The 22,234-nt window shown below is 40.4% G+C and overlaps 1 protein-coding gene across 1 annotated transcript in view; it reads right to left on the bottom strand.

Moving 5' to 3' along the window:
• Positions 1 to 22,234, bottom strand: part of Ercc8 (ERCC excision repair 8, CSA ubiquitin ligase complex subunit) — a 30,693-nt gene that overhangs the window by 4,353 nt on the left and 4,106 nt on the right. Inside the window, exons 2-11 of the mRNA XM_051182903.1 lie at positions 21,681 to 21,776; positions 17,612 to 17,713; positions 13,937 to 14,060; positions 11,708 to 11,789; positions 10,429 to 10,497; positions 9,130 to 9,196; positions 6,848 to 6,948; positions 6,187 to 6,311; positions 1,761 to 1,958; positions 1,130 to 1,213 (exon numbers count right to left, since the gene is read on the bottom strand). Of these exons, the coding sequence (XP_051038860.1) occupies positions 1,130 to 1,213; positions 1,761 to 1,958; positions 6,187 to 6,311; positions 6,848 to 6,948; positions 9,130 to 9,196; positions 10,429 to 10,497; positions 11,708 to 11,789; positions 13,937 to 14,060; positions 17,612 to 17,713; positions 21,681 to 21,776 (1,048 nt within the window). The remainder of the gene's footprint in view (positions 1 to 1,129; positions 1,214 to 1,760; positions 1,959 to 6,186; positions 6,312 to 6,847; positions 6,949 to 9,129; positions 9,197 to 10,428; positions 10,498 to 11,707; positions 11,790 to 13,936; positions 14,061 to 17,611; positions 17,714 to 21,680; positions 21,777 to 22,234) is intronic.

Raw genomic sequence — 22,234 nt, 5'->3', positions numbered from 1 at the left:
AGAAGGTCCCTAACATACTAGCGCTCAATTTAAGAAATACTCCTTCATGGCAGGGCTCTTGCCTCCTTTAACACCTTCACCTAACGGCTTTTATTCAGTCACATTACCCTTACACAGGCACTGCGAGGTCGCTGATCTAAGTGTGAACCGGTAAGATTCGACACTGTGAACAGACTTTAAAATTTAATAGCTCCAGCTCCTTCCACAGTTGCTATGCCATCTACACTGAGGAAGATCCAGAAAGTCTGTGGCTACATGGCCAGAGCCCAGCTGACAGACAGGCGCCACAAGCAACCAGAAGGCCAAGGTAATGCCGATGCATGTGTCACCACAGGATAAACTTAGACAAACACCCTCGGGTGACTTTGGCAAAGTCCGTATGAGGTCACACCACGTACAGAGGGACCAGTACTTATGTCCAGCTGCCCACCCTGGTAAACTGTGAATCTTGGCAGTGAACAGACAAGGTAAATGCAGCCGCTGTCATCAGTGCAGCATGGAGATCAAGGGGAGGAAAGCTCCCTGAGCAGTCCCCACTACGAAGCCCAAATGCTCCAGAATAGCCAAAGACAAGATTAACTATATTGGTCGCTTGTGTCCTGGTGGCTTCAAACCACACAGGGAACAGACAAACAAGAGCAGATAACTCTACTTAAGGCGACTATCCTAAAACTAATTAGAAATAAGAACAACTTTCGAAGATAGTACCTTGACAGTTCATATCATTAAAAATGTTTCTAAATAGTAGCTGAGCAGTGGTGGCACTCGGGAGGCAGAGAGGCAGGCGGATCTCTGAGTTCTGGGCCAGCCTGGTCTACAGAGCAAGTCTCAGGACAGCCAAGGATACACAGAGAAGCCCTGTCTCAGCCCTTCGCTCCCCCCCACAAAGTTCCCAAATAGTTATTAGTGACACGAATGGGGGTTACTGTATCATGTCAATGAGAGGAGACTGTAATTATAATTGAGAAATTATGTGTTACTTAGGATTTTTCTAAATTTGCATACATGTATGGTAACAAATTATCTGTACAACCAGAATACAGCAAGAACTGCTTTAACAGTCTCTCCCACATAAGTAAAAACACTAATGCATATAACTCATTGCACAGTAGGTAAAAATAGCACTTACTTCATCATCATCATCAGGAACTGGTTCATACAAAGATGGTACCCAAGCCAGAATATTACAGTCCCTGCTACCGCTGTAAAGCTCCTGCAATATGGAAAGCAAAGACTGACTAGTGATCGATTTAAAGCTGGTATCACAGGGAAGGAGCTGCATCAATTTTTGAAATGATCAGAATTAAGTGGGTTAATTGAGTTAGGTTAGATTAATTCCATTAATTTAATTTCTATTCATTAAATAAAATATGATGATGCTCTTCAGTATTTTTAAATGTGATGTCTTTAAATTCTGTACCTGACATTGGCATAACTTCTTAGAAATGCTACAAAGCTTTTGGCTGAGTCCTGAGATTTCATTCTCCACAGAGATCATACCAATTTGTACCTCTATAGAGTATCCACTGAACTGTCCTACTGGAATCTTTTTAGGAATAGCCAATATATTATGAAACTTATTTTATATTTTAAAATAGTGCCAGGATATGTCAGAGCTTACAGTGACAAAATCTTATAAAAATTCGGTGTCTAACTAATTTTGTCAATACTCATAGAACTACAACTTCCTATTTTATACAGTACTAAGTCTGGCAAGCCAGGCGTCTAATGGTTTTAAATCCCGTAAGTATCATTCTTACCTGGAAATTAGACTGAAACACACAGCAGTCAACACTTTTATAATGTCCCTTAAGCATAGTTAGATGTTCTCCTGAGTAAACTGCATAGACTGCGATGGTGCTACCATACGGAACAAAAGCGAATTCTGAGCTGCAGCCACAGGAGACCGTGAATTTCAGTCCTTTCCTACTGTCATTACAAACTTTCCCATAGTTCACCTGCAGATTTAAAATCATAAAGTTACTAATTTTTTAAGCCAGAGTTAAAAAAGCAACAAAGAAATACTTCCCTTATTATGATGTTATATACAAAGGGCTTTTAAATTTAAAGAAACTAATATCTTAAGAAAACAATGAACGTTTTATATTTGAGGAAATAGAAATGTGACCATCAAACTCCCCCACCCCCACCTTTTGGTACCTGAAGACAAAAGTGAAGGCCTCACGGATGCTAGGTGAGACCTCTAATCTTACTACATTCCCAGCTTCTGGTTTGGCTAAAATTTTAAGAAACCTTCAAGCCGGGCGTTGGTGGTGCACACCTTTAATCCCAGCACTCAGAAGGCAGAGGTAGGTGGATCTCTGTGAGTTCAAGGCCAGCCTGAGCTACAGAGCTAGTTCCAGGACAAGCTCCAAAGCAATACAGAGGAAACCCTGTCTTGAAAAAACAAAAACAAAACAAAACAAAAAAAGAAACCTTCATATTGGTGTCATAATTTGGTTATTCCTTCAAACAGGACAAAGGGTTGAGTAAAAGAAAAAAAGAATAACTAGCAAAATGCCTCTTTTGGGTGGGCTCAACTTTTCATATGAATGTGTTGCGACAAAACCAACACAATATACACCTATCACAACCATTTTAAGTGTGCCAGTAAATAGTATTAACAATCTTCACTTCTATCAAAACCAACTCACTGAACAATAATGATATTCTTACTTTTGATCTAGTAATTTCTCCTGGGATTTATTTACCTTCAGGAAACAATTAGGCAGCACAGAGTAATATGCCCAGAGGACTCAATTCAGCACAATGGCAAAACACCTGAAGATGGAGAGAAGCTGTGCCTCCAGCCACCATGTGCAGCCCTGGTGAAGTACACCAACACTGAATTTGGATTCTGAAATCTATTTGTTAGGGGTCAGATTGCACTTCTAAGTTCCATTCCCCTAATCTGCTAAACGGAAACAGCACCATTTACCACAATGCCATTGTAAAAATACAAATGACATTCATACACAGGAGAGCACCTGGGAAATGAAGAAATGAAGGTAGCCAGCCAGTTACGTCCAGACTTACTGACTCCGACATGTTAGGAAGCACATTCTTTCATTTCCACCAGATGAACCAGTACGTAGCCTTTGACTGTGGTTGAGGTGGCTCTGAAAGCTAGAATGGGCATAATCGGGGAGGGGCAGGAGCTTATGGGTGAGGGAGAGTAGAACACACATGATATGAAACATCACCGGAGGGTAGCTTGGAAATGGGGAAAGGAACAGGAGGAGGGAGTTGGGTTAATGAAAACTAAGGCTGTTTGAAATATCCTTATGGAGACCTACTACTACTAAAGGAGTTTGAACACAGGTACCGTGCATGGGTGGACAATGCCTCCCACAGAAGACACAGTTAAGTGAAAAGCTCAGTGCCAGGCATGGGATACTTTCCTGCAAGTTACTGGTCAGTGAGATCCCAGAGGCCCTTAAAGTACCAAAGGACATAGCCATTGTTCTTGTTTGCCCACCATCATGGCATAACTGAAGATGCCATTCACTGTAGATGCAGTACATAGAAAAACCAAGTTAGAGCTGACCCAAAAACTTCACCCATGCCAGTGAGCTTTTACAGTGTTGGAAAGTGCTGTGCAGGCCTCTGGAGAAGTGTTATTAATAAATAGTATTACCCAGAGATGAACCCTAAATGCAACCACACCAACCTGCCATGGCCAATGTGCCCACTGGTGTAATACTGTCAGGAAAGACCTTTGGGTAAACAACCATTTACTGAGTGGATTTGAGGCCACTGTTACTGCAAACCCAGTCAAAACCCCGTGGCTGTGGAAATGACACCTTGTGGAGGGGATCTATTACTATTGCTGAATAAACACGGAATCACACAGCCTTGTAATTATTAATGTTTACACCAGCAGATCAATGCTGCTCTCAACCCTGGTCAGAGGAACTTCCTTTTGCAGTGGGCAGCAGCTAGTGTAAAAACTCATCACTGACCCAAGTGCATGCTTAGTCAGGTAAATGGAGCACTGTATCAACCCCTGCAGGACTTAGGAAACATCACAGAAGAGAAGACAGAAAGAAGGGAACATGTGGGAAGGCTAAGTAATTTGATCAATGTCTCTTGGCTAGTACATGTCAGACTCAAATACTGCATCTAACCAAACCACTGAATCATTTTGTTATATGACTTTTTTTTCATTGTATTAAGTAATGGTCATAGTATACTGCAAGACAAGTAAGTCCAGGGTACTGTGGGAGCTTCTGAGACAGAGGAGAAGAATCAGAGACAGGCTGGGCCAGAGATGAACCTTGAAAACTGAGAAGTAGCAGTAGCGGGCAGTAGCAGGAGGGTATTCTAGAGAGAAGGCCACCGTCTGTGCAGCAGAATGGGGCAAGGAGAATGCAAAGCCTGAGCACTAGAATGCATGGCTTATACAACAGGTGCTGGCGCTCCGTCTGAACAATACAGAACTTGGAGGAATATGTGAAAGATGTCCACTGGAGGAGCTAGAGACAGTTAGGTTATTAGTGTAATTAAACAGACACGAGCCAGCAGCTACACAAGGGGGAACTAACAGCACCGTGGGCGGCAGAGTCAATGAACAAAGAACAGATTCCCAGTTCCCTACGTCATCACACAACAGGAAGGATAGCGCCAATGAACACACCCAGTTCCCTCTGTCATCACACAACAGGAAGGATAGCGCCAATGAACACACTCAGTTCCCTACGTCATCACACAACAGGAAGGATAGCGCCAATGAACACACCCAGTTCCCTACGTCATCACACAACAGGATGAACAGTACCAATAATGGAGTGGACATCACCAATTCCCACTCTGAATTCTTCTCTTCTTTCATTGTGCCAAAAAAACTTGTCTCCTTGTAAACAATCTCTGCAGGAACTAGCTCTGTACTTTAGGGCATGGTCTACAGACTTCAAACCACAGGGAGATTATACCACGAACCATTAAGGATCCATTAAGCATGGTATGAGGGGAAAATTTTAAGAATTCTATTTCTATTTATTGTTATCTAAAACAATAAGAAATTAAGCTTTACTAAGCTTAATATGTAGACTCAATATTTGCCTATAATTTATAATTAAACATTGGAAATGTGTACTTCTACATATTTTCAAAACTAAGGCAAAAACATATGATTGCCACCACACTCTGTCCTCCATTTGGCAGCTCCATACTACATTTTTAACCTTGTAATTGTTTCTAGCCAGGTGATATCCATGATTTACAAAACGATGACACCCAAACTGAGAATAATATAAATTAAGTGAATTGGGCTAGAATTTGTTTTTTGATCTGACAAGCCCTTTACAAATTCGAAGACAGGTTTCTTCCCAGAGTTTACTTTTTGGGATCAGTGTCTCAAGTCCCTTCAAGTCAGCTTTGCTTATCTCTTTACAAATAACTTACTTTGATGAAACCCATTAAAAACCCTATTATCTATTCTACACCCACTCTTCTAGACACGGAGACAAAAAGGACTAAGCCACATTAACCATGGACCTGTGTTCAGTACCATTTGCAATCATCACATTAAGCTGTGACAAACACTGTAGAACGATCCTGCCACTTCGCTACTGAAAGCATTTTACTAGCTCTCCATCTTGCCTCAGACAGATTCCAGGCCCTCTCCACACAGTTACATGGGAAGGTAGGGGGTGCAGTTAGTGGCAGTGCTTGCCTGGCAGGCACAAGCCTCTGGGTCTGTGCCCATCACTGCACACACTACACACACAAAGACATTTGCATCCGTATTAGCATCAGAAATACTAGTATTAATAGTAGTAGTCAAAGCCACTTCTCAAGTACTTTATAGAGAATTATTAGCTAGAAATGATGTGTAAAGAAAAGGGTAGGACTAATTTTAAATGTAAAATCTGACACTGGTAACTTTGTCTGTAGCAGTTTCCAATCTTTTGATGAGAAGCATCAGCGTTCACTCCTACTACAACAGTAGGAGGGGGGAATTGCCAAGCAAGGGTGCCAGGTGGGGCAGCTTGCCTTAGCTTGAGAGGTAGTTGGTCACACCTACAGCATCTTTTCAAAATATATTAACAGCTGTGACTCAAGGCAATAATGACGTCACCTCCACAGAAAACGTAGTACAATTTATATAAATGTACATGTACATAAGCACACATAGGATGTACATCACACATCCATTTACTGTTAAGGTCCTTCAAAGTCTCTCACCAGTGTGTTCTCCCCACTGGAGCTGTTCCAGAGCCTCATGCGGTTGTCTGTGCCAACTGTGAGCAGGTGAAGTCCATCACTTGTAAAACATAAGCCATTAACTTTCCCATTGTGAGCAGTATTTGCTGCAATGAAAACACCCAGTTTATCTTTTTCTGTGTTAAGCATATTTTAGACATGTTAAAGAATAACTCATGAATTACTTAAAATATAAGTTCATCATACTGAAAACTAACCAACCTTTAGGTTATGTAATAAGATAAGCTCCATTAAAGGAACCACGGCTACAGAGCCACAACGGCACAGGGTTGCGCTTGACTTACACTTAGCACAACCTGTAGTTTTTACGGTGACACAAAACACAGAGCATCACTACTTCTTTAATCTACTGTAGCTTTCTGTGTAAGACTAAGTTTACATAGCTGGCCTTAGAGCAAAAGCACAAGCAAACCAAGCTTTTATGTTGGAAACTTTAGAGGCAAAAGCATTCCACAAAGTTGTTTGGATCTTGGGAGAAAGAAAACCACAAGTTTGATTTAGAAACTGATTCACGGTGAATGCCATTTACAAAAGTTAATTCTTAATTTGTCACTATGTACTTATTATTTGATTTCAATAAAAACCCAATACTGTATTTCTATATGGATGTGGTCTTTGTTACCTGACTCAACAGCCTGTGACTTCTTCCCATTATGCTGATCAAGAGTGAGCAAACATCCTGATGCTCTTCTCACATCCCATAATTTTACTCTACTGTCAGCACTGAGGAAAAAAATAATTATACTGACATACATAGCTAGGGTAATGACCTCACTTTTCACTTGAACAGAGAGGTTTCACTCTATAGCACAATGATACTCCTACAATTGCACTGTATTCTTATTTTCAACAAATATTCAACATTTAAAACTCAACAGTCCCATAAAATAGTGGGGGGGGCAGCAAAGAAAGGTGAGTTTCCTTATCAGGGTCACAAGGACACAACACTGCTGTTCTCCTGCAGCACTTACTAAGATTTATTTTCTACTATTTCCCAAATGCTATCTAGACAGTAAGCAGTTATGGAATCTCACTGTTTAAGCATTTACTTAGCATCAATTTGGGGTATCTTGCTTTTTATATTAAAAGTTTGAAAACAAGATGCAATCTATTTTCATTTGCTTTGTGCTTCAATACATCTTTGCTAGAAAACTGTATTTACTATCTTTTAGAGAGGAGACATTTTATTTTGTTTCAAGGCAACCAACAAAGGCGAAGACAGATGATGTATTGATTTCTCCTCTAAGAAATACCCAGTAATAACATGTGCTCCCAATCAGGTCTTTCTAAAGACCTTAACAGTATTCTTTTTGTTTTGTTTTGTTTTGTTTTTCTAGACAAAGTTTCTCTGTGTTGCTTTGGGGGCTGTCCTGGAACTCACTCTGTAGATCATGCTTGGCCTCGAACTCACAGAGATCTGCCTGCCTCTGCTGCTGCCCGCCGCCCCCCTGCCCCTCAGTGCTGGGATTAAAGGTGTGTGCCACCACTCTATTTTACTTATTTACATGCCTGTGTGTGCATGCATGCATGAACACAAGCCAACTTGCACGAGCTGGTTTCCTCCTCCCACCACACCGGTTCTGGGGAATGAACTCTGGCTGGCAGGCTTGGCAGCAAGTGTCTTCACTATTAAGTCATCTTGACAGTCCTAGATGTCTTTTGACAGCTACAGTCCAGATATCAAAAATCATATACTTTACCTCCTCAGGTCATTGATCCTTCCTACCTCTTAGAATGTGTGTGTGTGTGTGTGTGTGTGTGTGTGTGTGTGTGTGATTTTCTTTGTTTTAGCAGGGCTTCCACAACTTCCATATGTTGAGGTACTTTCCTTTAGATACCAAAATAAATAAATAAATCGCTGTACATGTCATGTGATGTTTAGATTTCTGTACCTTGGGATAGCTGTAGTCTATTTCTTCAATGGAGCACAGCTGTCAGCAGTCCTATATCCTTGTAGCCACCCCTCCCACAGCCTATCTCTCCTCATTCCAGCATCTTTACTGTCTCACCCTTCAATAAGCACCCCACCCTCACACCGTTCAAACTCAGAGGGCAAGCACGCCTACTCTCTTCCTGTACAAGTTACTGATGGTCTACTTTTTACTATTATTTATCCCTCCAACAAACAGTCTCCACCCTCCACTCTGCTGGGCCTCTTCCAGTACCAGTGCCTGAAGGTCTATTGCTACTGAGACATTCCAGGATGTTCTGTAGGCATGGGTCTTTCTGACATCATGATCAACCTGTGTCTCTAGTACAATAGTTGGAACAGGTAGTAGCCATTACATACTAACAAACTAACTCATAGATGGGTGCTTTATATCAGAGCAACATTCTAGGCTAAAGAAACTCAAAAATGCCACTCTTAAGTGAGTAGTAGTATACTTCCATGTAGGAAATACCAAGTTTTACTAACAGTGCTAGACGATTTATGCAGTACAGAGGATCTCCTGCTTTCTTTGTTCATGCAAAAGGAGGGTACTGAGCAGATGGACAACAGGTAAGGCCTGCAGCACCAGGGTGAGGACATGAGTGTAGGTCTCTGAAAAGCCACATGCAGCTGTGCACTTCTGTAATCCCAGAGCTGGGATATGGAAATAAGCCAGCTCACCTATCTGACCTGATGAGCCTGAGGCTCAGTCCAGGGCCATGGAAATAAATACAGAGGAAGGTGAATGACACACTCATTGTTATCTCCTGGCTTACACACACATACATGTGCACTTGCACACAACACACACATACATGTGCACTTGCACACAACACACACAAAAGATGCAAAGGGTATTTTCTTTGCCGATATAAACTGTACTCAACTACATACAACAAAATATGTATCTTATAAAAATGCTATCTTTGGAAATGCCTCTTATTAACAGTAAAACCAAATATACTGCACTTTACCTGGCTGTTGCCAATATATAGTCATAGCGTGGTGACCAGGAAACTGCTAGTATTTCCTGTCTGTGACCTGCAAATACAAGTGTATAAGTCTTATAAGGCGCTAATAATTTTGCCCGACTCAGAATACAGCCAGCACAAACAGAATACAGCAGCTGAAGGGATAGGATCTTACAATGGCAGTGTCTGTGTTTAAATACAAATATGAGATTGGTGGAAAGTTCTTAACCCAGGACCTTTTAATAAAAAAGGATTGGCTTCTGCTTTGGGAAAAATACAACTACTGGTTTGTATCCATCAGTCCCCATAACTGATGCATCTATCTCTATAACAGAATGCATGGCAATTAAACATAATCATTTTAAAGAAATAAAATATTTCATAATTTCTTAAAAAGTTTAAAAAAATCTTGATTGAAAAGGCATTTTAACAGGTTTGTTTCTAGAAAACACAGATAAGTTCATAGAGTAGTTTTACCTAATGGAGCTATTCAAATCAGACATTTTCATCTGCCTATCTTTGTAACCACAGCAGTTATTAATAATAATGTGAGTGGTCAAGAGCCTTGCTGCTTTTGCAGAGGGCTGGGATTGATCTCAGCGTCACAAGACAGCTCAAATTGTAACTTAAGTTTCAGCTCTTCTGACCTCCAAGGGCACCAGGTACACATGTGGTGCACATACATTCATGCAGGGAAAACACTCAAACTCATAAAATAATAAAACATTAAGAAAGGCTAACCCTTCCTTCAAGTTTTTATGGTATTATTATGCTTCTCAGTGATTGATAAAAAAAAAATGTATATTTCTGAATTACATCCCAACATTTCGTTGTTTAGAATTAGGTGATGGCTAAAAATGAATAAAATCATTTATATTAATATAGTTTTCCTCAAAGTATTGCTTCAAGACTTTTTCTAAAGTATCTGTACTGAGAAGATTTTAAAGAACGAAGCTTCCTCATTAGTGATATAATCAAACAGTAGACATAAGGCACATCTAAAGATGTGAGCTTCGTTACCCGTTTGCTGTTTTAAAAGTAGAAACAGCTGAAGGCCCTGAGCTGGGTTTTCTATTTCCCCTCTCCTCTGAGTTTCCCTTACATTCACTGTTCGTACAAATGTCTCAATAGTCCAGTTTGACAAGAATAATGCACAGAAGGACTTTTATCTCTCGGTTGACTTAACAACTAGCACAAAATGCATCAGTCATGGCACTTACAATGAACACACTGTTAGTAATGTTTCTTTTTACTGAATAGTTTACTCAAAGGAGTAGCTGTTCCAAATTTAAAAATAAATACCCTGGAGAATGTGAGAACAGGATCCAGACTTTAAGTCACAAAGTTGTACCTTGGGTCCTCTAGTACCAACTGTTAAAGAAAAAAAAAAAATAAATAAAAAGATCATATATAGTATTTATTATAAATGATAAGAAAAGATCCCAGCAAATTACCATTAAGAATTACAATATTTTCATTGTATCTACACAGATACAGTGAGTGAAATATAAAATGTATGTCATACTAGATTTACAAACAACTAAATCACCTTGAATGTTTATCACTACAGAAATGTTCCTGTGTTTGTGCTTTATTCATGCAGAACTGTGTGGTCCAGCCTATTCTCATTATAACAGCTACACATCCGCAAAGGCTGTGTGTTCCTGTCTATTCTTATTACAAAAGCTACAGATCTGCACAGGCTATAGGGAGACTTCACAGCAAAATACCACAAGGAACTCTCTAGCAGAACCTTAAGTGTGTGTATAGTTCTTTATCACATGAAGCCGTTCAATTTCAACTGCTTAGTTTTCCCATGCTAATGCTATTGCTATCCCTCCGGTTGTTGGAAAAGGTTCACAGCAACTGACTGAGATGAGCAGATCTGAAGATGTGTAGGTCAGCTCTTATAGACAGAGCAGCTGACTGATGTCCAGCTGTGAGGAGACTCATGCACTACCTAGGAATAATGGAGTCCTGGGGATCGGACACCTGATAGTATGGTAACATTTCTTTTTTACACATTCATTTTGTGATGTTACAAGAGTCAAATAAATGCCTATTTGCTTTCAATTACAATGTTAAAGAGAAAGTTTTCCTTTTATTGTGTCGAACTGAAAAAGTTATAAATTTAAAAAATTACATTTGAGTGTGTGTGATAGGTCAGGGTGTGTCAAGGTTAGAGCACAACCTGCTGTGGTCAGCTCTGTCCAACCAAGTGGGTTCCAGGGATCAAATTCTAGGTATTAGGTGTGGCAGTGGACGGCCCTACGTATTCAGCCACCTCACCATTCCACGTTGCCATATTTTGTTCACATAAAATACCTTAAAGTTCTGTGACTTAAAAGAACTCCTTAGGGGACAGATACAAGCCCTCCGAAGGAAGCAAAGCAAAGGTAAAAAGAAAGGGAGAGAGGACTGATACTCTCAGTCTGAACACTAGATAATCTCAAGTGCTGGCTTTAACTCATTTGTAGTGTTTAAAGTAATCTTTCCTGGGTTAAAGTTTTTCAGTCACATATAACTAACCTTAAAACGGGAGTTTTCCAATGCTAAAAGGCAAAAGGGGTGTCGCACGCACCTGCTACCAGACAGTGCTTGGTGGCTGCTGGGGACATGTGATGACTATAAATCGTTTCTTCAAAAGTAAACACATCAGCAGCCTGTTAATCAAGAGACATTAAAGTTGTGTAAAACCAAAGCAACAAATTTTCTTTCCCACATTTTAAACATTTTTAATCGACTGTTACCAATTTATCAACTGAAGCGTAACAAATCCCAGACATCGAGGAAAGACAGTCTCTGGCTCCCCACCCCTCTCTAACAGGCTAGCATCTCTACTACCTCACCACCCCTGTCCATCAGGCTAGCATCTCCATCGGCAATCCGGCTAGCTAGCAATCTGTCTCTCAGTACCAGGCGGCCTCAGTTTCCAGGGTGCTAATCACACCCCTCTTTCTGAAAGGATAAATTGCAATTGTCTGTAACCACAGCACCTATCCTTTCGGCTTTCCTCACCAACTACTCTCCTTTTGAGCAAGCCCCAGAGTCCGCAGCATTCTTTCCTACCCACTTTTTCCTAGCTGAATGCACTGCAACCAGGCTTCAGTAACAAGTGCCGGCCTACAGTGCATGTTTCACTAAACTAGTTGCAATATCCTGTAGCATTTCCAATTTTCTCCACTGTCCACAAACATCCCTACTCAATCACAATAGGCGATTAGACCTTCTAGTTCAGAGAAAATAAAAGTCACTGAATCAGAATCGCCAGTCTCGCACGCAGCCTGCACTTTGGCTTAAGCTTCCTCTTCATTTCCTCTGTGAAAAAGTCCTTCCCGCTGCTGCACACACTAATCTCTCTGACCCCTCAACACTGGCAATCTCAGTCTCCAAGTTAGTTATGTTCATCTCTAGCATCTCATTCCCAGCAGCACTAGAAGTCACCTCCATCTTAATACCCCCCAGGACAAAATAAATAAAGATTTCACTCTGCCACCCTTCAATGTTCTTTCCTCCTCTTCAAATCAACCAATTTTAGCAATCTTTAATCACTTAACGTATCTTTTTTAAAACAGTAATTTATTTAATTTCATGTGCATTGGTGTTTTGCTTGCATTCATGTCTGTGTAAAGGTGTCAAACCCCTGGAACCGAGGCTACAGACAGTAGGGTGCTGAGATTGAACCTGGGTCCCTATCCCGACAGCCTGGTTGCCCTATTTGGTATGTCTGCTTGCTTAACACAGCCATTCACCCAGTCTTTTGCACTGGCTCCCAGTGTCGAGACGTATGGGCGTCCCCTTACTCCCTGGCTACTCCTTTTCACGATTTTTACGGCGTCTGCTGCCACTTCTTCTGTCCTATTAACCTTGGCCTCCCTCGGGGTTTGTTCCATGCAAGCTTGTCTTCAATTGAATGTTACTGATTCACAATCTCGATTTTCAATGTACACCTCACTCCCACATCAGATACAAAGAGATCAGTTCCCGATTATCTCCAGATAGATTTCCTGTAAACCTCAAACATAATAAACTACCCAAATCCCACTCTAGAACTTGGGATCGATCCAGCCTTGTGTGTTTTTTGTTGTTGCTGCTCTGAGACTAGATCTTGCTATGCTAAGATAGACCACGCTGGCTTTAAATCCATGCCTTTCCTACCTTAGCCCCCAAATGCTGGAATATAGACATACACCACATGACCAGCTGCTGCTCTATGTCTTAAAAGCTCTCCAATGCATGCCTTCTCAGTCTACCACTGTACATAAAAACGTAGGAGTGAAGCGTTTGTAACATCAAATTTACAGGCAGGCACATATAAAGCTGAGGAAGAAGAGCACTATAAATTAAATTTCACTAATGATCATAACTCTCATCTCTACTACCTATTTTTACTAAGCTATATTATAAAAACTTTCTTTTCCTGCAACTTTTTAGATTAAGAGGGGAAAAGTCTAATTCTACTCCTTAGCTCGAAGTTTTCAAATATAGGACATTTGCTAAGGTTTTGAATGCTGATTCATGCTAGACTTTGTGCTGGGTATTTTATGTATGTTGGCTCATTTAACCCTCAAAACCATTCTAGAAGGTGCCACCCTGGCCCTTATTTACAGGTGAGGGAACGGAGATGCAGGGTGCATTGCATTTGCCCACGGTCACAGTGCTAACCAGAATATAAGCCCAGTTCTCCATAACCATACTGCTTCCATATTTGACACACAGAACACCTTAGCAAGAAACCACACCGATATGGTTGAGGGTTCAATTTTCCATTGACCTACGTAGCAATTTGGAAAGGTTGTAATGTACTTACCTGCAATGTGTTTGTATCCCACACTTTTAGAGTTTTATCGAATGAGCTGGATGTGAACATGCCTGTGTCATGAGGGTACCACTGAACAGTCTCCACGCTGTATTTGTGGACATCAGGGTGGCTTCTACAAAACAGCAATCGAAACATGGAGACTGCTGACTTGGGTGAGTTTCAAAGGTATTATTATGAAAAAGTAGCAGGCAGAGGTACGATACACTGACATCATACATCCCTGTCCTAGCTGTTCAGAAGGGGAGAGAGAATGTCTAGGCACCTCCAGATTAAGTTCCCACAGTGAGATGTTGGGAGGCCTGCCCTCTCCTAGGGCTCATGATGCGGGATACCATGTGTCACTCACTCCTGTATTGTATGCAGTTGGGGGTGGCGTGTTGGCCAACTGCAGTGGACATCTTTCACCGTGCAGGTGACGGTGGCTTCCTACCGGAAGAAACACACCTTTTGGCTGTTATTTTCTCAGCTCTCATCATCAGAATTGTGGAAAGCTCCACACACTACTGTGGAAATCCACACAATACTGTTTACCAAGAAACTCACTCTGGGACAAGAGACTGCAATTGGTGGGTGTCAATAGGATGTGCTGGTTTCATGGAACTCATCATGCAATTACATATATCTTGTGAAGGTCTAAGTCTCAATACTAGACAAAGGGCTCTGAGCATCTGTAGCACCAAATAGAGGCAAATATAACATAGAGTTTGTATGACTACCAATGTTTGTGTATGTGTATGTATATTAACTAACTTTCCTGCTTTTTCCATCATTTTATATGTGTTAACTATATATTTGAGCCAAGAGTTTGCATAATTCTGACACTGTAGACACATTACTAGGTTATGTCAGAACTGTGTTCTTAAAGGCTATGAGGGAGGCACAGCCAAATGTATGGATGGCAGTATCCAGGTGCCTTTTTTTGTCTTCTAAGAATTCAAACTCCTCCGAGTGACAGGAACCTCTGATTTGTTGAGATGAAGTATCTACCTTCTGCTATAGAAATTGAGGGACTCGAGGCATTGTCTTCTCCTCTTCCTTGGCAACAAAGCTGTGAGCTGCATTTTATTGATCTGTTTGGAACTCTCAATCTCCAGGTCTGAACGGAAATCCCCAGGACAGTAAGCATTGGTTGGGGCTGTAGAGTTGGCTTATGTTGGTCACATGACCAAAGTTCAAACAGAATTACGTCTGTATGTGACCTTGTGTGTTCCCTGATTTAGCCTCTTTCTTTCATTTGGTAAATCTGATTCTCTCACTCCACCATTTCATAAGATACAACCATCCTAATAAGTTTCTACTTAAAGTAAGCAGAGTCAACTTAATATGCTAAGAACCTTGATTTCAATACAGACTTCCCAATGAGTTTTAAATAAAACCAGTCCTTACTGCAGAAATACAAACAAAAGCCCATTTACATTTTAAATTTAAATCTTAAAACAAGACACATGTTGTATCGTTCTCTTACATATGCTGTTATTCTCATGTACATTTAGTAAGAATTTTGGTAGTAGAATCTTTTCAATGCTCAAGAACAAGCAAATTAAGTATACTAATGATAAATATTACAAAGTGGTCTAAGCCACAATATTATAATAAATAACTATAATGAAAAGCTTACCCACAATACTATAATTTTCTGAAATTATTTTTTAAATGATACTGTAAAATACCCATTTTGAAATGCAAAGTCATACTTTTGGAGTTTGAATTTAGGAATAAAAGTCATAATATAATAAAGACACACTAAACATTTACTTATATTACACATCAAAAAAAACCCATCAAATCACAGTTCATAGAGTAACATTATATAGCATATATACATATATGTCAAATGTGTAAGTATCTGTTTCACTATTTAATAAACTTAATGTGTTAAATTTTTATCTCAGATAACCTTAAGACTTTAAAGCCAGGTGCGGCTTTAATCCTAGCACTCAGGAGGCAGAAGCACTTTAGAATTTGTTTTTTTCTTTTGATTAAGGTTCAGGGAAAGTGTGTAAATGGCTCAAGTCTCTTATAAAGCAGATCCCATATTGTGCTACCTCTCAGGGAGGCTCTAGGCTATTGTTACCAATCTTGCTTGTCCATCATTAACTAGATGGTAAGGTATTATTGCTGAAGACACACTGCACCTTGGTTGTAGGACATGGAGAAATCAAGCCAGAACTGACCTCAACCCTCCTCTCAGCTGGTTAACTTTCACAGTGCAGGGAGGTAGCCCGCAGGCCACTGGGAGAGCAAACCCTCATCACTGGTCCCACCCAGAAATGGACCTGCATCCTACAGTACCAGCTTGCCAGGCAAGCTGAGAACAGTGTCAGGACTGGACCTGAGATCTACTGCACAGAAAGCAGCTTGTGCTGGCACTGTAACCTTGGTCAAACGCCCATGCTAGGGAGTTCACAGGCTCTGCAACAGCTCACCTACTACTGCAGTTTGCTGAATGGACCTGGCGTCAGCGGCCAGTTCTCTCCTACTATGTGGGTATCAGGGATAGAACTAAGGCTATCAGGGGTAGTGACAAATCTGTCCCCACTGAGCCACTTACCTGACCCTGAACTTTTTCTTCAGCTGTATTCCTTTCCATTTACACAGCAGGCTTTACAGCTTTTAACATGCTTTAAAAATATTTAGTTATCACAGAAACCAGGGAACAACCATGGAGCAAGAAAATTACCTCTAAAACAAAACAAGCCAAAGCTCAGAGAAATTTTCAAACATTCCATTTCAAAAATGAACCAGCACTGTAAACACACAATTATAAACCTCAGGGACACCCTCACCTAGGGGCCTCCCCAGTGGCTTGGGAACACCTACAGCAGGGTGACTTCTGAGCTCTGTGAGCTTCTCCCTGTGACAGTACCACTTGGCAGCTAGTCTGTAAGGCAAAAGATCTTTAAATAACTCTCTCTCTCTCTCTCTCACGCAAGCGCGCGCGCACACACACACACGCGCGCACACACACACACACACACACACACACACACACACACACACACACACAACCAAATAGCCAGGGATATCAGGACAAACAGGTATATTTTAAGTTGAGCATGTTTTGTTTCTCTGTGTAGCCCTGGCTGTCCTGGATCTAGCTCTGTGTACCAGGCTTGCCAAGAACTCAAAGATCTCAGAGATCTGTCTGTCTCTGCCTCCTGAGTGCTGGGATTAAAGGTGCACCACCACTGCCTGGTTCAAGCTGAGCAGTTTTGAGTGAGTAAATAGGTAAGAAAGAGGGATGCATGTGTGTATTTTTGTGTGTTTGTGTGCATGTATGTCGAGAGGACTGCCTGCACATTTATTACATACTGTTTTTAATATATTCCCCATTAACATGAGTTGAAAATTTAGTTTACATTTGTATTAGCTAAAAGATTCATAAATGAACCTTATACTAAGTGGTATTAAAAACCATAGCTACTGAAGTATGCTCTGTAGGTACAGAACAAAAAAGACATTTATTTGAAAGCTGATACAAAAACTAGAGAAATCGCATGACAAAAGAATCTTTTGACTTGTAATTGTTTTTTAAAAAAAAAAAACAAAAAACAAAAACATCAAGGGCGATCACTGTTAATAGAAAAATTTGTTTTCATGTTTTGCATTTGATGCAAACAATATTGAACTACATATTCATGAGTTACACTTTCAAATACACACCTGCCAACGGAACACACTGCTTTACATGTGTAATAGGGTTGTCTGCTGGAGTTCTCAAGGTCATAGAGTACAATCACACCATCTGAACCACCCGATAACATGCTGACAACAAAAAAGTCATGTTAATCACTGTAAGGAGTCCACCTACTGATGGTGATTTCATATCTGCAAACACTGACCTATATTTACCCCAAAGGCAAGCACAGTTCATTCTAATAGACTTCAATAAACTGCAATTCCTTAATATCTACAAAGCCCAAATACAGAAAAACTCAACCTCTGATCATTTGAAATTTACCTCCACAATTGCAATGAAAGAAAAGATGGTAGAAATTAGATGGCAAAGATATTTACTTAGGGAAGTAAAATATTACAGTATCATTTTACATGTCTTCTTAAATCTGTACTAAATGAAAACAGAATTAGCCTATTACTGACAGTAGCTACCTGTTCCTGGGCAAGTTATATCACCTACTCAATCTTTGAGCATTTGTAAGAATAGCAATAATGAAGTGGGGGGGGGATAGCAATAATGAAGGGGGGGTCTTCACTTAAATGACAAAGCGGATACGACAGTAAATGGGAGCTGGCTTCCTTTCTTTTATAAACATATTTAATCAAGTCATTTGTGCCGACTACCTACAATGCTAATGAACTGTGAACAACAAGGGCACACCTTGCTCCGGACCACCTGGAAGGTCAGTCTAGCAGGAAAGACCTTGTATCTATCTCCTTGGTTGTACAGTATTTATTTAAACTGGTACCTGAAGGCAGAAGAGAGAGTAGCCAGCAAGGTGTGTGAGAGTCACAGTCTATGCCCAGTCTAGAGAACGAGGAAGAAAGCACTCTTCAAGTGTGGGAGGGAAGGGAGAGGGGATGGAGGTGCCAGGGGGAGAGAGCCTTTTTCCTGGCTGTCCTGGAACTCACTCTGCAGACCAAGCTGGCCTGAAACCCAGCGATCCACCTGCCTCTGACTTCTGAGTGCTGGGAGTAACGGCGTGAGACCACACCAGGCTCTAGCTGTCCATTTTACTCCAAGTAAAAGGGTTTATTTTATTATAGCTTTGTATTTATTCTGCTTGCTTGCATTGGTCTTCTCTGTGCATTCCTGTCGTATGCAGCCTTGGTTGTCCTGGCCTTTATTCTGTCTGTCTGACTGACTACCTTCACTATGTTATTCCTTTCCTTTGGAGGAGGGGTTAGTGCTGGGATTGAACCTATAGCCTTACATGAGGCAAGCACTCCACCACTGATCTTAAGTTTTTGCTACTTTTTTGGCTTCTGTTTCTAAGGAATTACACTTTGTATTGATTTTCTTATGTTCTTTATGCTTTGCTTCGTTTCTGAAATATTTTTTCTTTTATTTATAATGTTCCCTGGGTTTGATAACCTCTTTTCTGAAATTTTTCTCATTTGAATTTATATTATTTAACTAGAGCTTTCCTGATTCTGTTCATGCCTTAAAGTTGTACCTGGGTTGTCTTTGTGTCTACTGCTCAAGCTGGGTTCTATTCTTCAGTTAGGGCAGGTCGGGGAGCTCTGACCTATTAGCTCCTAGGAGTGATTACAGGGGCCACACTGAGCCCCTTCCAGTCTCAGGTGGGCCTTCAACTCACCTGTAACTGGGGTACACCATGCTCTCCTGGGTCACTGCTATAATCACACGAGCCTGCTAAGCTTTCAGATAACCTACTGGTGTTTCGGGGTTATCAGGCAGATCAGACACCCCATCGCTTTCTGAGAGCCTCCTTTCCTCCACGTGTAAATGCTGACAGCACACACATCTTGGAGTTAACGGGGTTTGTTTCCACTAAACTCAGGGAGGGTTTGCGATTTGTGTGGATACGTCATGGCCTGGTGACCTGGAAGGTCTGATCAGCTTGCCCTCATCTCCCGAGAGCTGGGATTACAGGTATTTGTCATCATAGCAGGGCTGTGCGCATGCTAGCGTACCAACTGAACTACATCCTCAGACCTGGCGTGCTCTTATTTATTTACCAGGTATCGTAAATGCACATCATTGTAAAACAAATGATTACTGTCTAAAATTGAATTTAACTGGCATTTACAATAATGTGAAATATTTTTATGAAAATAATTCTCAGAAGTTTTCCTTTGAGTTTATTTACTACATGAAAAATTAATCATTAATGAAATTAAGTGACTTTCTATTTGTATCTGACACGAATGCGATCTAACTAGGAGGTTAGCACTCTGCTGCTCGTGACCATAGCAAAGAGGAAGGGCACTGCTTTTACACAAAAAGGAAACGTAAAGATGAATACATTCAAAGAATCTTTAAGATGTACGAAGTTCCATCTTCGCAGGGTACTATGCAATGTATTCTCTGTAGCTGAACCTGATAAAATGCGGTCTATGGATGGTCTTCTTAAAACAGCACCTAATCATGGAACTGCACTCTGGTCTACCAGATCTGTGCATTCTGGTTTTGACTGAGGTTTTTAGTGCTTTTGATACAGTGTTCATAGTGGATGATAAATTTAATATAATTGTGAACACCTTACACATACACTGATTTTTCTTAAGGAAAAGAAAACACTTTGACATATACTTTCATCTTTATTTCTTCTTGCTACTAAATGGGATTAAACATATTATGTCTTAGCAAAGGAAGAAATAAATGGCTATAGCTTGTAATAGGTATTAAAAGGCAAACGACTGCACTGAATAGCTCAGACTTCCAATGCGCCAAAGAAATACTCTTCATCTTCTATCCTCAAACATATTTCATTCACGCACACATCAACTGTTACCCACCAGTGAAGCTGACTCTGTTACTGGACCTCAAAGGTTACATTATCCCCATGCCAAACAGCTGGCTGGGACGCTTGTGTATTTTCCCCCACAGGCACCAATGACCAAAAGAAACCAGCTGTCCTTTGCTCCTTGGATCTGCATCTATTTTATAAATGAATGCCCCACAACTGTCCTTCAACAGGAAATATTACGTTTTGCCTTGAAAAGCTAGAGAAAAGAAAAATAACTATTTCACCCCATCTTTTAAGTTTAACCATGTGCTAAATGGGGAACCCTGTCCACCACACATTATTATGGCAAAGATGAGAGGGGAAAGTGGAAATCTGCCAAACCTATCCCGGCTTACGTTACAGTCAACGACAGTACTTTACTATGGAACAGAACTCTAGCGTGACTGCTGAATGGGCCACAGCAGGGAAACTATTTACCTTAGGTTTTTAAAAGTTCATGGCCTGATCATAAACCACATGAAGATGATTTGTTTTATTTCCTTGTAGTGCCAGGGCTTGAGTCCAGGACCTTGTACACACTAGGTGAGGGTCTACTGCTGAATCCCAGTCTCAGCTCACGTGAAGAGCTGGGCTCACTTTCCTACCGCCCTTCTTGTCCTCCCCTTCTGCTCTAGACGGAACCCAGACTGTTGTACATGCACTCTGCCAGAGAGCTGCACCCTCCCCACAACCCTTCCCACACGGTAGTGTGCTGTGACAGTAAGTTGTGACGAGGGCAGCACGTTTAGCTACAGTGTGGGCAGAGCTGTAACAATTAAACAAGCACTTGAAACTGTTTTCAATACAGATTTTCTCAAATTCTTATGACAAATAAGTTTACATGACCATTCCCATCAAATAGCTATGGCAACTGGAAATTTAAATGGGTAAGTAAATTGTACAAGATCACAGAGCTGGTAAGGAAGAAACTCAGTAAAACTGTTGCTTCAAACTTAATTTGCCAAACATATTTCTGCTTTTAATATTTTATTTCCCATTAGACTTCTTGAAAGTAACAATTATATTTAAAAGAGTACCTAAGACACATCCCAGCACTTAGAAACCTCCTGTATCAACATAAATTCCTGGTTTACTATGAATATATTTATGCATAGTAGTTTGGAGAATCGATCAATCTTGCAACAATTTGCATATTTGATTTTCTGTTTTCATTTCAAATGAATGCCAGTTTAACAAATTGCTACAATTTACAATTTTTTTAAAGCATACTTTAAGTGATATCTGAAAAGATAAGATTTTACTGTATCTCATTTAGATAGAAAAGTGAAGACACAACTTACTATCTTCCTTCAACAGGCTCAATATCAAGAGTGTTAACTCCACTGCCGTGGATTCTTTCAACATCTCTGTCTTTGTTTAACTCCAGTGCCAGGACCCTTCAAAAATTAAAGAGAAAACTTAACAATAAGAAAAACTTTAACATAAGCAAATTCCTTATTTCCCTAAGATTACATGGAGTACCACAAACATCGCAAGTCTTTAGTCTCTTACCTGTTCAGATTTGTAATGTAAGCTTCTAAAACAAGTTACCATGCAAATATTAAACGCAAACCATTACATGTAAACATTTCATTGAAGCATTACTTTAAATTTCATTTAAAGAGTTTAAGTCCTTTCAAGAAAAGTTAAATTCTGATAAACTATGCACTGAGGACACCCAGTGGATAAACATTTGAATTGCACAATTTAAAAGATTCTCCTTTCTCTAAGACTGTAGAAATGCAAACTAAAATGCAGCAGTTCAAAGGATGTGTATTATTTTTCTTTTTCTCGTTAGTGCCTTGTTTTCTTTAACCTGTCTTTATTCTTCTGAACTCTACCCTGGGCCCAAACA

Source organism: Phodopus roborovskii, unplaced genomic scaffold (genome assembly GCF_943737965.1).
Source record: "Phodopus roborovskii unplaced genomic scaffold, PHOROB, whole genome shotgun sequence".
In the NCBI taxonomy this organism is placed as follows: Eukaryota; Metazoa; Chordata; class Mammalia; order Rodentia; family Cricetidae; genus Phodopus; species Phodopus roborovskii.
This window is presented reverse-complemented; position numbering and strand designations above follow the sequence as displayed.